This window comes from Fundulus heteroclitus, unplaced genomic scaffold (assembly GCF_011125445.2).
Source record: "Fundulus heteroclitus isolate FHET01 unplaced genomic scaffold, MU-UCD_Fhet_4.1 scaffold_69, whole genome shotgun sequence".
Taxonomy (NCBI): Eukaryota; Metazoa; Chordata; class Actinopteri; order Cyprinodontiformes; family Fundulidae; genus Fundulus; species Fundulus heteroclitus.
In genome coordinates this window covers 1,632,842-1,650,790 of record NW_023397132.1, presented here as the reverse complement: position 1 = coordinate 1,650,790, position 17,949 = coordinate 1,632,842, and the positions used below count along the sequence as shown (strand labels likewise).

At 43.4% G+C, this 17,949-nt stretch overlaps 1 protein-coding gene across 1 annotated transcript in view; it reads left to right on the top strand.

Moving 5' to 3' along the window:
* Positions 1-17,184, top strand: part of zmp:0000000660 (arf-GAP with Rho-GAP domain, ANK repeat and PH domain-containing protein 2) — a gene marked incomplete at its 5' end in the record, with an annotated part of 140,874 nt that extends 123,690 nt beyond the window's left edge. The window contains 4 exon segments of the mRNA XM_036133884.1: positions 8,761-8,796; positions 10,724-10,787; positions 15,862-15,987; positions 16,133-17,184. Of these exon segments, the coding sequence (XP_035989777.1) occupies positions 8,761-8,796; positions 10,724-10,787; positions 15,862-15,987; positions 16,133-16,483 (577 nt within the window).
* Positions 17,185-17,949: the final 765 nt, after the last annotated feature.

Here is a 17,949-nt window from a genome sequence, read left to right as displayed (position 1 = left end):
AGTTGAACCTGCAGTCGAGTTTGAATATTTGGGCCATAATGAAAAATAAATGCCAAAAAAAAAAAACAGGTTACAAATTCACAAGCAAAGTAACATTTGGTTTTTAAAACAATTTTTAAGATCTCCGCTGTTCCCTGATACTGTGACACTAGTTGTCTTTCAAGTACAGTTGATGCAACTCGGTTGTAAACATCTTCTTATCCCGTTAAAACAAATCTCGGCAACTAACTTGAAATTTTTATATAGCTTTCAATAAAGGAGTTCGATTTCTTAGTTTCTGGATTTAGTTGTAAACAGCCACATTACCCCCCTTTTTTAACAGTATAAACCTTCCCCATATTTTTCCAGGAAACATGGCGGAGTGATGGATATGGGGACTCATTAGCAAATCCTTTCTTGCATTTTAGAAAATGATTTGCTTTTCATTTAGGTCAGCCAGTGTCCCTGTCACTGAAGTCTTTTAACAGTGTATGCATGTGCAGCCTAGGGAATTTTTAGGAAGCCAAACCCCATAACTCACATTACTTATTTATAATTCCTCATAATTTTCTCCATGTCAGAATTTTCTTAGTCAGGGGAAGTGTGAAAAATGAGTCCAGCGAGTGCTTGTCTACACTGTTCAGCGCTTCATGGGGAGAAAAATTGGATAAGAGGGAAGGACTGGGAAACAAAGAGGGACAGAAAGGAGTGGATGATGCAGCGTGGTATCATCAATGTAAGGTTGAGTGGGCTGTGGGAGAGGTATTATGGTGAATAAAGAAATAAAGACGGAGTGCTGAAGAAAATGGAGAGAGTTGTGGTGAGAGGATGAGAGGTAGCGCTTCAATACCTCATTAGGGAGTGTTCTGTCTGTGAGCGGCATTGGATCGGCTGCCTTAACTCACAGCAGTGGAGCTGGAGGCTGCAGGCTCTCAAGCCCTGCCCCTTATTTTTATTTTTTTATTTTTTGTGCTTTGTTCTCTACCCCCCCCCCCCCACACACACACACACACACGCACACATACACACACACTCCTTTGCTCATTTTCATTTACAGCTGTGAAGGTTTCCAAAGCCTAGGAAGGTGGTCCTTTACACCCAAAATGCCTCAGTGCACATTAAACCACCTTGAAACTCACAGTAAGGAGCTTTTTAGAATTCTGCTGTAAAGATGGAGGCAGATTTAAAGTGATACTGTCTAGTAGTTTAGGCATATCACTAACGAATAACTTTAAATAATTGTTACTAATAATTAGGAGTGTAACGATGCTCGAAGTATTGGGTTTATGAATGAAACAAGGTTTTAACATATATTTCTATTAGGGCTGGGCAAGTTAACGCGTTAATTTCGCGTTAATTCATTAGACTATTAACGGCGATATTTATTTTATCGCGCATTAACGCATGTTGCTCACATGCTTTCAGTCAGTGTCAGTCAGCAGGCACGCTGACTGCAGCGCGCTGTCACGGCAGCACTCTCCCGCTCCCCCTCCCCTCTCGTACATGGCTCAGCGGCACCAGCCAATCAGCACGCAGGCTCAGCCTGGCCCGCCCACTCAGCTCTCACACAAACTTAACACACAAACAGCTGAGAGAGACCGCAGCAGCGAAAAAACATGAACAGGGGAAGTAGCACCGTTTGGCTTTATTTTAATACCGTAAATGAAATCAAGCTGTATGTTTTGTAAAAAGCCGGTTCATTTCAGTGGAAACACAACAAATTTATCTAAGCACGTGAAAAAACATGAAAACGTCGAGCCCCAGAAACGGAGAGAGGAGACGAAACTTCTCTCACTGCCCCGACAGACCCACAGACGTCTCTGACTGAGGCGTTTCAGTCCTCCAGGGAACATCCAGGTAGATCAGTGGATGGATGGATGGATGGATGGATGGATGGATGGATGGATGTTACTGGAGCCCACACATAACATGTAATTAAGACCTTGAAAGAACCCAGTACATATATTAAAAAGAGTTATTTAAGATAAGATAACATTAGCTAATCCTTTTTTTATCCCACGATGGGGAAATTTATAGGATTAAAGCAACAGGCAGGTGCACACAACACAGACAAAATTACATAAGGATTGAAATATATAAGAGGTGGATTAGCGAAAAAACACTGAACATAACATAATTATTATTATTATTATTATTATTATTATTATTATTATTATTATTATTATTATTATTATTATTATTATTGTCAGGATTCTCTGTGCTGCTCTACTCTAACTCTATTCCACAGGTGTGTCTGGTTGGCTGAGGAGGCGTGGCCCACACCTGCAGCTCGTTGCAGGCGGCTTCCTCTGGCTTCTTAAGCAGAGCGCTGACAGATGGAAGACGCCAGAGCCTTAACCAGTCGTGGTACGACGTGGCCTCTGTCCCTACGCTCGGACACCAGCTTGTGAGTTTTTGCTCTTCGTTTTTTTGACTAATTTTTGGATCTCTGTTTGCCTCAGATTTTTGTGCTTGGATGCACTCACCCGTCTTGACGTCTCGTTCCGAAGAAACAGACCAGCAGAACCGCCTGCTCAGATTTTGCTCTGGCGCTCCCCTCATACTTCCTGGATGTTACCCGGCGAGGCCTGAGTTCCCCTCTCCCGGTTCCTGCTGGTTCTGCATTCACTCTGGTCAATCCATCTGTCAACCGTTGCCGACGAGGTTCGCTCAGGATCCCTCGCCAGTTACATCAGCCGTCCTCAGTCACCAGCCGCCTAAATCCAGCTGAGTAGAATCATAGAGTATTCCCGACGCTACTTCTTCCCGGTTAGGTCCGCCCGGCTAAATGGTAAGCAGCGCACTTCTAGCTATTCCCCTGGTTCAACTTTCAGAGTTTCTGACTTCCTCTTTCTTACAGACTCGCCAGCCTTGACGTTCTGACCCAGCCGACTCTCCCGTAGTCCCGTCCTTAGATCTGCCTGTTTCTTATAATAAACATCTTAAAACTGTGTTTTGCCTCCCGATCGTATCTGCATGTGGACTCGTCACCTGAAAACCATGACAGAAGAAGGCTCTGGCCTCCAAAGTCCAGCGGATACGTTCGGGCGGCAGTTAGCCGCACAGCAAGAGCAGATGCAGTCGCTAGGTTTAGCCGTAAATTCAACACAGGAGCAGCTTCATAGATTAGCCGCTCAGTTTAGCCAGCTCATGGACACAGTTACTTCCGCGATGACGTCGCCTGTCACTCAAGACATTAGCACCCCGCCTCCCGTCGCTCCGAGCACTGATAATCAGCTTTGGGCTCCGCCACTTGAGAGCGCGTCACCTAGTCCGGAGAAATTCTCTGGTGACCATGGGAGTTGCGGAGGTTTCCTTTTTCAGTGTAAACTGGTGTTTAACCGATCCCCCCAGACTTTCGCCTCAGATGAGGTTAAGATATCTTATGTACTACGACTCCTAACAGGTAAGGCACTTAGTTGGGCTGAGGCTCGATTCCCTGATTGTCAGTCATTCGGGGTTACTTTTCAGGAATTCGTTACCGAGTTTAAGACTATTTTTTCGCCCGAGTTAGATTCGGCTCATCAGTCTCGTCATCTCCTTTCGTTAAAACAGCGCGGTCGACGCGTATCTGACTTCTCAGTGGAGTTTCGTACAGTTGCCGCAGCGGCGGATTGGCAACCAAGACCGTTAAAGGCAGTATTTTTTCAGGCTCTTGATGAGTCCCTTAAGGATGAATTAGCCCGGGTGGAGGAACCCGGGGATTTTGAGGATTTTGTGGCGCTAGCCATCCGGTTGGATACCCGGCTACGTAGTCGGAGCCGAGTTAGACAGAACCAAGTCATGCGATCATCCACCCCTTCCACGCTCACCCATAGGGAACCGCGGTCCGCTCCATCACCTCCTGAACCCATGCAGTTGGGCCAGGTTGGTTTAACCAATAAGGAGCGTCAACAGCGTTTCGCGGGCAACTTATGTCTATACTGTGGAGGGGAGGGTCATTTCCTTAAGGATTGTCCGGTTCGGCCAAAAGATCCAGTCCACCGTTCGTAACGGGGAGAACGGTGGACGTTAATAGTTCTAGCCCCCGAGTAGTAACTAAGGCGCCATCTCTTTCTCGCTTACATTTACCAGTGACGTTAATGTTTGATCAGGATACTTTCGATGTCTCGGCTCTAGTTGATTCCGGTTCGGACTTCAACCTAATTGACCAAACCGTAGTGGATCAGCTTCGTGTGCCGGTCGAACCTTTACCCGAGCCTCTCCGGGTGTCGTCCTTGGATGGGCAGAGTTTAACCTTAATCACCCATCGCACTCGACCTCTAGTAGTGATAGTTTCGGGTAACCACCGGGAACAACTTTCGTTTTTTGTGTTCCCTGTAAAGCGTTCACCCGTTGTTTTGGGTTTAGCCTGGTTAAGTGTCCACAGCCCGCAGTTTAACTGGGCCGAGTCCCGATTAGAATCTTGGTCTCCAGCTTGTCATTCTCGTTGCTTACAGTCCGCTCGGCCTGTATCTGTTACCCCTTCCCCTGAGACAGAATCTGGGGACGTTCTTGACCTATCGCTAGTTCCGGAGGAATACCACGATCTTCAGAGAGTATTCAGTAAGACTCAGGCTTGTTCACTTCCCCCACATCGCCCTTACGATTGCGCTATTGACCTTTTGCCTGGGGCTCCACTACCGGTGAGTCGGCTCTACAACGTCTCCAGGTCAGAACGTCAAGCGCTCGAGAAGTATATAGGGGAATCTCTAGCTACGGGGTTAATCCGTCCTTCATCCTCCCCATTGGGCGCGGGGTTTTTTTTCGTTGGTAAGAAGGATGGAACCCTTCGACCCTGTATCGATTATCGAGGGCTTAACCAAATAACCGTTAAGAACAAGTACCCGCTCCCTCTATTATCCTCAGCCCTCGAACCAGTCCAGAATGCTAAGATCTTCACTAAACTTGATCTGCGCAACGCTTATCATTTGGTTCGGGTGAGACAGGGGGATGAGTGGAAGACGGCCTTTAAGACCCCGCTAGGTCACTTTGAATACTTAGTCATGCCTTTTGGTTTGTGCAATGCCCCGGCAGTTTTTCAAGCATTAGTGAACGATGTCCTTCGGGATTTTCTGAATGTTTTTGTTTTCGTTTATCTTGACGATATCCTGATTTACTCTCGTGACCTAGAACAACATAAACAACACGTCCGTCTTGTTCTCCAGCGATTATTAGAGAATCGCTTATTTGTTAAGGCCGAGAAGTGTGATTTTCACCAGTCTTCTGTTTCCTTTCTTGGTCTGATTTTAGAAGGCGGACAGGTGAAGTCTGATCCGGAAAAAATAAGGGCAGTGGTGGAATGGCCTGTTCCTGAGTCGCGCAAACAGCTCCAACGCTTTCTTGGTTTCGCTAACTTCTATCGGCGCTTTATCAGGAACTATAGTCAGGTAGCATCTCCTTTACATGCTCTCACTTCCCCCAAAGTACCTTATGTCTGGAGTCCAGAGGCCGAGGAGGCTTTCAGTAAACTTAAGGCCCGTTTTTCCCAGGCTCCCATACTAGTTCACCCCGACCCAGCCAAACAGTTTATCTTAGAGATCGATGCCTCTAATACCGGGGTGGGAGCGGTTTTGTCCCAACAGTCGGAGGTAGACTGTAAGTTGCACCCTTGTGCGTTCTTCTCCCGTCGTTTATCACCAGCAGAGCAGAACTATGATGTAGGTGATCGTGAGCTACTAGCTATTAAACTAGCGTTGGAGGAGTGGCGGCACTGGTTAGAGGGATCCGAGCAGCCCATCATAATATGGACAGATCACAAGAACCTCTCCTATCTGCAGTCAGCCCGTCGACTCAACTCTAGACAGGCCCGTTGGTCTTTGTTTTTCTCTCGATTCAACCTCACCATCACCTACAGACCCGGCTCCAGAAATGTCAAGCCTGATGCACTGTCCCGTCTGTTTACATCTTCTGAACAAGAGAGGGAGCCGGAACCGATTCTTCCTCCCACCTGTACGGTTGGAGCGCTGCATTGGGATCTGGAGGACAGAATCAGACAGGCCCAACTCTTAGACCCGGACCCAGGTACAGGGCCACCTGGGCTTAAGTACGTTCCCCAGTCTGTTCGTCCTGAGGTTCTACGTTGGAGTCATGACACGAAGTTTTCCGCCCATCCGGGCATTTTTAGAACCCAGTCCCAGGTATCCCGGCGATTCTGGTGGCCTTCATGGACGAAGGATGTTCGAGAATATGTTCTCGCCTGCCCCGTTTGCGCCCAGAATAAGTCTTCTACACAGCCACCTTCCGGTTTGTTAAATCCTCTTCCCATCCCCAGACGTCCATGGTCCCACATAGCGATTGATTTCGTTACCGGTCTCCCCCTGTCCCAAGGTATGTCAACTATTTTGACGGTAGTTGATCGGTTTTCTAAGTCCTGCCATCTTATTCCCATCCGCAAATTACCCAACGCACTCCAGACAGCTCAGCTTCTTATCAGACATGTGTTCAGACTTCACGGCATCCCTGTTGATATCCTCTCTGACCGGGGTCCTCAGTTTATCTCCCAGGTCTGGCGGCACTTTTGCTCTGCTCTGGGTGCCCGTTATACACTCACCTCTGGATATCATCCTCAGACTAATGGCCAAACTGAACGCATGAACCAGCAACTAGAGACTACTCTCCGCTGCCTTACGTCATCTTCACCCTCCGACTGGAACAAGTTTTTGCCCTGGGTGGAGTATGCCCTTAATTCACACATCACCTCAGCTACTGGACGTTCACCTTTTGAGGTTGCTTTGGGATATCAGCCTCCACTTCTACCCACAGAGGAACTCAGGATTCCCTTCACATCCGTAAACGACTACATTGCTCGCTGCCAGGACATCTGGAGATCAACCATCACTGCCCTCACTCGCACCGCAGAGCGGAGCAAGAGGTTTGCCGACCAGCACCGCCGACCAGCTCCTCAGTATCGCCCCGGTCAGAAGGTTTGGTTATCTTCCAGAGACGTTTTGTCCAATCCATCCGCTAAAAAGCTTGCTCCCCGGTTCACTGGTCCCTATGAGATAGAGACAGTGATTAACCCGAGCACTGTCCGTTTACGTTTGCCCCCTCACTCCCGAGTACACCCTACTTTTCATGTGTCCCAGATCAAGCCCGTTTTGGACAGCAACTTGTGCCCTCCTTCCGGACCCCCTCCACCCTCCCAGGACAGTCAGAACCCTCGGGTTCTCAGGGTTGTGGATGCCCGTCGGCGAGGTAGGGGTCACCAATACCTCGTCGACTGGGAGGGTTGTAGCTCTGAGGAGCGCTCGTGGGTTTCCGCAGCTACTATCTTGAATAAGGACTTGATTTCAGATTTTTGGGCTACTCAGCCCAGCACCTCTTCGTCTGGGCCGCCAGGAGGCGGCCGTTGAGGGGGGGGGGTAGTGTCAGGATTCTCTGTGCTGCTCTACTCTAACTCTATTCCACAGGTGTGTCTGGTTGGCTGAGGAGGCGTGGCCCACACCTGCAGCTCGTTGCAGGCGGCTTCCTCTGGCTTCTTAAGCAGAGCGCTGACAGATGGAAGACGCCAGAGCCTTAACCAGTCGTGGTACGACGTGGCCTCTGTCCCTACGCTCGGACACCAGCTTGTGAGTTTTTGCTCTTCGTTTTTTTGACTAATTTTTGGATCTCTGTTTGCCTCAGATTTTTGTGCTTGGATGCACTCACCCGTCTTGACGTCTCGTTCCGAAGAAACAGACCAGCAGAACCGCCTGCTCAGATTTTGCTCTGGCGCTCCCCTCATACTTCCTGGATGTTACCCGGCGAGGCCTGAGTTCCCCTCTCCCGGTTCCTGCTGGTTCTGCATTCACTCTGGTCAATCCATCTGTCAACCGTTGCCGACGAGGTTCGCTCAGGATCCCTCGCCAGTTACATCAGCCGTCCTCAGTCACCAGCCGCCTAAATCCAGCTGAGTAGAATCATAGAGTATTCCCGACGCTACTTCTTCCCGGTTAGGTCCGCCCGGCTAAATGGTAAGCAGCGCACTTCTAGCTATTCCCCTGGTTCAACTTTCAGAGTTTCTGACTTCCTCTTTCTTACAGACTCGCCAGCCTTGACGTTCTGACCCAGCCGACTCTCCCGTAGTCCCGTCCTTAGATCTGCCTGTTTCTTATAATAAACATCTTAAAACTGTGTTTTGCCTCCCGATCGTATCTGCATGTGGACTCGTCACCTGAAAACCATGACAATTATTATTATTATTGTTGTTATTTAATTGTAATAATAAAATAAAAACCACAAAACCCAAAAGGTCAACAGTTTCATGATACATCAAGCTTAGGGACTGGCTAATATACAGCAGGTCAAAAAAGGCCATATTTTGGCTGCAGTGCTTGTTGTTCTCTTATGAAGAAAAGATCAACTAGTGCTCTAAATTCAATAGATGGGTTGAAAATATCCAGTATAATATAAGTGCTACAAATGTTACAACACTTTTGTTCATATGGCAGCAGAACATTAAAATAAAAGTGCTCTTTACACTACTTTTGAATTCATTCTTGGAGTTTGCGCATACAACGCGATTAATCATGATTAATCGGGCAAATTATGCGATTAATCGCGATTAAAAATTTTAATCGTTGCCCAGCCCTAATTTCTATGTATTTAAACTAAGAGAATAACGGTGGCACAGTTAAAAGGAGTTTTTCTGATCCAGTCTTTGCATGCTTGTGTAAAAGTTTTGACCTTTTATCTGCACTACACCATCATTTTTATTAAAGTTTAAGGGGTGGAATATACTCATTTCCTACCAAGTAGATGTCTTCACACATCTATCCTTAAATCTGATCTTTTTTTGTTTTGTTTGTTTGTTTTTTGCAGCTGGGGCTTTACGGTTTACACGGATAAACATCAGTGGTGAGTCCTTGTACAGAATATCTGTGAGTTTTACTGTTTCTCTGTAAGATCCTGGGAAACCACAATAACCTGGTGAGTAAGTAGGAAATCTCTCCGTGATCGAAATTGCCGCTCAAAAGTCTGGACCCAATTTCCCATTCAATCGAATAGGAAAGTGTGTCCAAACCTTTGACGGGTAAATAGTTTCATTATGGGTTATATGACTCGGTTTGGTAATGGGAATGATGAAAGCACAGCCTTGCTGATTATTAGTTGGAAATTGCATTCAGGGAAATATAAATCAAGTTTATCAAAGCTTTTTTTTTTTTCCCCCATCAGTGTTATTTTTGCCTCACATTCTCTCCCCTATAAATTGTATTATTATGTTTAGCTCATTTCACCTCTCATTGTTTTAAAACTCTAATATTTACTGCTGCTTGGTAATGTATTTTCTCTCAAGGCGTATTTCCTCTACCAGTGCCACAGTAGTTTTCTGGGGCAGTTGTTACCCTCCTGCCTTTCTGCTTCGTTTTCCAGGGTAAAAACAGGAACCTTCTGGTCTAGTTTTGTCAAAGAAGAGTGCCAAACATTTCAATTTGGTTGATTTTTATTTTTACCAACGTTAAGATTCAGTCATGGTAGATGAAAGTTGTTCTATTTGATAACTTTACCTGTGGCTGTTTATAGATTGTCAACATCTGCTTATAGCTATTGAAACAAATGTTTTTTTTTAATCATTTATATTCTATGACTCATATAAAAAGCCCTGCAACCCCGTGGGTACTTAAACGTTTTTTTCCAATGCAAGGCGATACCGCTGCTGCTGTTTGTGTTCCTTTGGGATACACCTCTGAGGCTTTATTTAATATAAATCTGTAAATATTACAGTCTTCTTCTGACTTTGGAGTGATCCTGATGCAGTTTTGAAGTGTAAACACTGAAATGGTCATAAGTTTATGGGTAGAACACACGTACATAATCCCAACTGCACCACTCTCTCCTCTTGTCTCGCCTCAAAGGCCACAGAATACAGAGGTCCGCGATGGCAAGTCCTTTACAGTTTATTCCAGTTATACCTTTAAAAGGACTTGGTATTTGCTCTGAATAAGTCATACAGTGTAGTCGCTCAGAAAATATAATCGGTTGCAGACCTTGATCTGAGGGGTTACCACCTATCAGAGGTCCATAAAGGTTTAGAGAAAGAAAAAACAATTTTCATAGTGAAAACACACCCCTCCCTCACCTGTTGCTGCACTCTGCCAATCAGGAGCCCTACATGGGGCTGCTCCTCTTCTTCCTAGCTTACAAAAAAATGAGCATGCAATACATGTTAGTGTTCATGTAATACTGGAGGATATTGTATTGTAGTTGGGGAATCTAAAGCCGGCCGCTGCCTTGTTGCATTAAATCTTCCACCTCGTTCTTTCTGAATACATCAAAGGTTTTTTTTTCCCCATCCAGGTTTCCCTGCAGGGAAAATGAATATAATTGGCCAGTAAACCTAAAAGGTGTAGACTGATGTAGACCATTAGCATTACTGTCTTTATTGTGGATGCAATTACTTTTTTATGTAAGTTTGTGAAAAATTATGGTTTTGTTCTTTCCTAAATCATAGAATAAATGTATCGGCGTTGAAGCAAAAATCTCACCAACTGCAGAATTTTTATTACAAGCCAACATGCAAAATCGAGTACTTTGTCACATTTTATAAATATTATTAATTTTCTCGTTTGAATATTTTATACAGTCCATATCCACATCTGGGCTGTTAGGTTGATAGATTTGTCAGTAGGATGACTGCTAATGATAGCGAGTCTTTCCTCTTGCCAGGTTCATTAGCGATAATACCTGAGGTGTCCCCTTTGAAGACATAATGTGCAGTGACATGTAGAAAATGGGTGAATAGCTATGAGTGATGTAACTGAGTTCCCCCCCCCCCCCTCGACAGGCACTTCTGCTGTAACAGGAGGGAGACGCAGATCAGCTGGGTGGCAGACATCATCGATCTGAAGGTAAAATCTAATGCAACTGGAAAAAAACAATTTAGCTCGCTTTTAATGTAAAAGCTTTGATAAAGCTGCTAAAAGCACATGTTTCAACATTTTTAGAGAAGAAGCAAAGAAATTTTCTATACAGACTGTTTTTACAAAACATCAAAGTTGTGCAGAGTCATTTTCCCTTGTAGCATGGTCTTCCATTAGTCAGGAAAATGTCTCCAAAGTGAGGTTGAGTTGTTGGAAGAACTTGCTCTGAAGGGATCTTTTGATCCCACTATTTATTCATCGCAGCTTTCTTGGAGAGAATATTTAGAGAGCCCACTTGGTCTGATTAGACATAAACCCACGCAGGGATCGGATCAGTATGCTTCACTGTCAGCATAACACAGAGGACACGCGGTTGCTCTTATTCTTTCTTCTCCGGACAAATAATTGGGCTGGACGGACGATTTGTTAGAGCATCAGTCCTCCGCTTGCCGTCCTTGTTCTTTATGTTGAGATTTAAGTATGATTTCAGTATGTTTATGTTTTTCTTGGACAGAGGGGGCTTCTTTGCTGCCCTTCCTGTCACAGGGTTGTGGTATGAAAGTGCTCAGCGATGTACTCACACTTACTTGCTGCCAATATTCTGAATGAGCTCTGCACTGGTGGCAGAGCTTTGTGTTCCATTTTTTTGTTCCATTTTGACATTACTTCAATTCAATTCAATTTTATTTATATAGCGCCAATTCATGAAACATGTCATCTCGAGGCACTTTACAAAGTCAAATTCAATCATATTATACCGATTGGGTCAGGTTATAAAGATTGGTCAAAAATTTCCTATATAAGGGAACCAGTTCATTGCTTCAAAGTCCCAACAAGCAGTATTTACTCCTGGAGAAGCATAGAGCTACAGGGAGAGTCGTCTGCACTGTCCATGGCTTTGCAGCAATCCCTCATACTGAGAAAGCATGAAGCGACAGTGGAAAGAAAAACCACCCATTAGCGGGAAGGAAAAACCTCCAGCAGAACTCAGTATGAACGGTCATCTGCCTCGACCGACTGGGGTTACAGAAGACAGAGCAGAGACACAACAAGAGAGACAAAAAACCACAGAAGCACACATTGATCCAGTAATCTGTTCTACATTAGATGGTAATAGCGGGTGATCTGTCCTCCCTGGATGATGTCACAGCTAACTCCAGACCAGGTGTACCTACTATGAAGAAAAAGAGACTCTCACATGGTTCCCTCAGATTTTCCTGCTGCAAATTCATGATGCTAATCATCCGCTGAACTAAGCATATCTCGAAGGTGATCTTTCCGACTGGGATCTGATGAATGGGGGGGAAGTATGGAGTAATCTGAGCTCATTGTCATGTTCATGTTAACCACATTAAGATGATTTGAGCTCTATGATGTGCCGCTTCCTTCTGCTAGAAGTAGGGAATCAGATTGTAGCAAAATAACTGGAGCTGGTGGCTTTGTTTCGCCTTGTGAATTAAACCGTGCAAGCAAAAAAAAACAAAAAAAAAACTATGAATTAATATGCATATAAGCACCATATAAGCACAATATTTTAGGTAGTGTCCCCTGCCAAAGCTTTTGGCCACAGCTGTACGCTTCTCCTTTCCTGCTTGGGCAAACACTTCTCTCGAATAGTGAATGGATGCACTTTTACTATCAAAGTTATTAGAAGTATAAGGTCTAAATAAATAAGTGAATCATATGCCCCCCCTCCACCCCCCAATCCCTCATTTCTGTACCACTGTTAGGCGGATTAAACGCATAAAGCATGGAGAGAACTGTAAAGTTTTTTCGAGGTCACTCCACAATGACATAAATCACTTTATGTGGAAAAGCTGTGAAAATAAGGTCAAGGCGACTGTAACAATCACATTGTGGCGCATAGCCCCCAGACAGAGCGCTGTGTTGTCACAGTCATCGCTGACACAGCACATACGACATAAATAATGCAGGCCAAAGCAAACACAAGCAGAGCAGCCATGGATGGCACATGTTCTCTAAAAAAAAAAAAAAAAAGCATTTATTGCTACTATCCTGTGTGTTTTTTTTTTTTTTTTTAAATCCTGTTTTCTCATTAAAAATAAATAAGTGAGTTTATTGTCTGGCATTTCTATTTTAAATAACGAGTTGTTTTGGTGTGCTCAGCACAATTAATCAGTATTGGCACTCCTTTATGGGAACCTGTCTGCGGTCACAGTGCTGTTTATCACGGGTACTTACTGTAAAAGCCTTTTAGTGCTTTAGTTTGGGTTAGCAAGTAAAAAGGGCAACACTGTCGGGGGAGATTGATCTAAAGGGGAAAGGCACTATTTGTTTTAAAGGTGTTTATTTCAGTGCACTCCTTCTTGCTCTCTGGAGATGCTTTTAGCTCTCCAGCAGCTAAATCTATAGCAGACCAGAGCTGGCTAAAAGTATTAGGATTCTCCTCCTAAATCCTCTAAACATTAGGATTGTCAGCTTCCAGCAGAGGAGCTTTCTGGGAAGGACGCTGGACCCAGCACGAAGGGCAAAGAGAAACTTTCGGACCAGAAAGTTAGACAAGGGGCTTCGGGTTCTCTTGATTTCCATTACCTGTTAGCAGGCACTATACTCCTACAGTTTCCATAGCAACCAGTGATGGAGGACCTCAATCCACGGTGAGGTGTAATGAGTGATGGCGGCGATGAGGGCTGGGAGGAGGGTGTAAAGGTCCAAGGTAAGGTCCTCACTGCGATGAAATGAGGATTTGTTAAGGGGAGGGGGGTCAGAGTGTTTTTCAAAGGGGAACGTTGTTAACGTAGAGGTCTAGCTAGTCGGCCCAACTCAATTGGACTTCATTGCTCAGACTCCGTATCCATGCTTGGATATAGAGTATGTACACCTCAATTAATTGAAACTAGACTGAAAAATATAATTATTTCAGTAATTCACTTCCAAAATGGAATCTCATACATTTTCCATATTCATCACACAGAGACTAATTCAAGCTTTTTATTCCAGTTACTTTAGCTGAATATGGCGTACACCTCATGAAATCCCAAGGATGGGTTCCTTGGAAAATAAGAGTTTAACATAACATCAGTAAAAAAGGGCGTTTAACACACAAATGTCCTGTTATGGCCTGAGCAATCAAAGGGAAGAGTGCTGACTTGACAGTTGTCCACCAGCCAGTGGCAGTAATGAGGGTGACCCACTTAAGATCATTGCTATAAAGGCTGGTTGTTCACTGACTGCGGTGTCCAAGCAAATTAATGGGAATGTGCATGTAGGGAAAATGTAGAAGGAGGTATGAATATAACAGGATAACTGCAACCTTAAAATATTCAGATTTATGAGGATGTACCTGTCTAAGGACTTGTTTTAACCCATCCCCCCCCAAAAAAGTAAACTGTAAAGCAGTTCAGTAGAGTTACAAACTCTACTTGATGCAATATTCACCACAAACCTAAGTGGAAATACTGCATTCTTCAACCAGTAAAGACATCTAAGGTTTATGGATGTCTCTGTATTACACTCTGAAGCATTGTTAGCTGGAGCTTTCTTTTAGTGGTGCAGCTGTTTAAAATGTTTCTGGTTCGAACTGGTTCACAAGCCATTCCTTCTCCTGGGTGTCTCACGTGTCATCAGACTTGGAATCAGACAAGAAAGCATTCTTTTTTTTTTTTTTTTTTTGGCATTAAAGACATAAAAATGGAAGTTTGAGTTTGGAGTTTCTCTTATGTTCTCCCCAGAAGACCTTTTTTTCCAACAGCAGTCTACTGAGAAACACTAAAACTGAAAGTGAACTTACAGGAAAAAAACCTCAATTCTAACAACATGTTGTTTTGTCATCTTTAAAGAGCGATTCTTGTCCATCTCTGAAAATCTACTGCTAGAATAAATTTAAAACAAAGGTCAGTGTCTTGGATTTTAATGCAGATCCTTATTTTTTTTCAACTAACTTACCCCATAGACCTTTAAAATACATCTATCGATCTATCGATCTATCGATCTATCTATCGATCTATCGATCGATCGATCGATCGATCGATCGATCGATCAATATCAACACAGTTTTGTTGCCACAGGTTGGAGAAGGCATCATTTTAAATCATTTGTGATGATAACCAGTTTGCAAAAGTTCCCAGTAACATGTTTGTTGCTCAGTGGACTTCCTCGCTGATTTCTGAGTCTGTCAATATTTTCCTCTTAAATAGAAGAAACACGGGACCATGGTTGTGCTGCAAGTTCTTGTAAAGAAAGTATTGACTAAATACAAACACAAGATAACGCATCTCCTCAGCTTAGATGCGATGCCTTTTCAGTTTATTTCTGTAATATTTTCTATTCTAGATGAATATCAGCACGATTTCAGGAAAATATTTAACTATGATGATACTATTACTGAAAATCGGGATGTCCTTATTGCTTAAAGTTGAACCATGTGACACTTTTTTTGTACAATTATGCAATGTCCTCAACACACTCTGTAAGCTTTGGCATCTAAACTGCTAAATACAAACGTGTGCGTGTGTGCGCGCGTGTGTGTGTGTGTGTGTGTGTTGAGGGGAAATTATAGCTTGTCCAACTGGCCAAATCCATTATCAATATGGTGATCATGAGTGCTTGACACTTGAAATGGATCATTTTATCCAATATTGCATCTAAGCAGTCCTCTCCAATATTGCACACACTGATATTGCTCTGGAGATTGTGATTTTGACATATTGTGCAGTTTTTACTAGACTATAGATACTTTCAGTTGTTGATTGTCAACATTGCTATAAATCAACTCTCAGCAGTTATGAATTGACATTTGGTCGGTAATAAACAGTCAATTTAATAAACGGTGGTTATTGTAGAATGTCCCCCTGGTGGGTATGAAATGATGCGTGATTTGTATGAAACATGTACTAGTGGGTATAAATTGACAAATGACCAATATAGAATGTCCTATATACGAGGGCCATTTAAAACCCAGAAAAGTTTGGTAAAAACCGGACAAAATTGCGATCGGTTGCAATGACTGCCACGTTAACCAAACTCGTTACTTTTGTTTGGTTATTTTTAAAATAGTCCTTGGTTTAAATTGAAGTTTGTGCCCCTTACTATGTTTCTTTAGCATGAATCTGAGCTCCAGCTGAAGACCAGCACCTCCAAAGAGACTGGAGTTTTCAAAGTCTCCAAAGGAGGCGTTGTGACAGATAGCAGCAAGGTTCCATCATACAACCACAGTTTCATGACAGAGGTACGGTAATCACTTGGAGACATAGGTTCTTTTGATTTCCCCAAATGCAACATTATAAATTGTTTAGGTTTGTTTACTCTTTCATTTCTCCGAAGTTGTCTAAAAGGTTTTAAAGGACAATTGTCTCATCCTCGTTTTCCTGCAGCTGACTGAGAGGAGGGTTTCGTTAGGAGACGCCGACTGGAGGACACCTAAAGTTCCTGGTCCTCACCTCAAAACCAACACCGTACCTAAATATCTAAAGCCTGGCAACTTATCTGAGACCCCAGAAGCTCCTCACCGTAGAACATCCATGGACATTTGCCTACCTCAACGACTGCCGACACCATCCCTGCCAAGACACATGAAGCCCATGCCACTGCCTGTTTTGGCCACAACTGGCAATAAGATGCCCAGCAAAAAAGCAGTTCCGGTTAGTGGCGGAGTTATGCCCCCCACCTTAATCAATGAACTAAACTTGGTCCTTGCAAAGACTGGACGCAAGAGCACTGAATGACAAAAACAAGCCTTCTCATTTGGTCCGAAAGAAGAGAAGAAAAAATCAGAATTGACAGACGAAACAACTTAGATGCAAAGATTCATGCTGTTATTTTCCGGGCACTGCTTGGGAACTCTGATATTAAATGAGACGCTGATGTACAAGAGGTGGAGATAACAGGTGCGGAAAGCAGTGGGCATGGCAGAGCTCAGCTGGCGCTGACCCAAGCACTACATAGTGTGATTTGCCGATCTTTGAAATTGAGAAAAATCTAGAAAATCATGTCAGGCTACGGATCAAAAGTATACATAAATGTTTCAAACTTTACTTAATGATTGTAATGTTTTTTATGTGTGTTTTAACTGTATAGTAGTATTGTTTCAAAGTATTTAAGAGCATTTTTAGTGCTGCTTTTATTGAAGACTACTGTTGGATATGTTTTTTTCTCTTTTGGTGGCAAATTCACTGCAAAATGTTTATCTGTATATAATGAGCAGTGTTTCTTATAAACACATGATACAACATGTGGCAGAAGGGCACAGACTAAAGTGTTAAGTGTATTTATATTTCATTGGTAACTTTTAGATTTTACCCTTTAACTACACAAGTCAATGCGTTTTAAGCTTATTATTCAGTGGCAAACCACTTTAAACCTGCCTGCCCTCAAATGTATTTTTAATGTACAGCATGAATATATTAATAAACTTAGAGAAAGGCTATGCGGCGGTGTTTTAGTGAACAATTTAAACTTTAATGATTAATTATTTCCATCTGCTCGATATTTGTTCCTGTTTCACCTTCAACCATTTTAATTTAAATACTTTTAGCTTGATTCCCGACTACAATATTTGTGTTGTTACAATTGTGATTGACTACTATGATAAAGATATAATGGCAAATGTTTTCAGACAAAACCATCATGATGTAGGTGTTACAGTGTCATTCATGCACTTGGACAATAAAAATTCTGCCCATATGTAGAAAAGAAGGAGCACATGCAGGGGTAAGTTGTTTTAGATACTATCTAAGGCACTACACACCATAGGAATGTAAGGACTGCATGCAGTATCCTGAAATGTTATCTACTTTTTTATTTACCATTGTAGAAAAAGTTTTGGGCTTCACTGCAGTGAATATGTGGAAAGCTAAAAGGATCACAGTTTAATGGAGAACTTGAAAATGACAGCATACTAGGTTTACAATGTATTTTACAAACATGTCGGAGAACAACTTGGTTCATAAGTGTATTTGGTACCACGGTACCTTGGGCCAAAGGATAATGAACAGATTTGTAATCTTATCAGAACTGCAATCATATGTCTTGGATAGTCTGCAGAAGACAGATCTAGAACTAGGGGGACTGTGATGGAAGCTGTCAAGCTTAGAAAGAAAGGCCTTCACGGCCTCTTTCCTCCAGAGACTCTTAAAATAGCTCATGAGTGGCTGGAAGCAAACACTCAGGTGTTGAAGGAATTCCAAGAGGC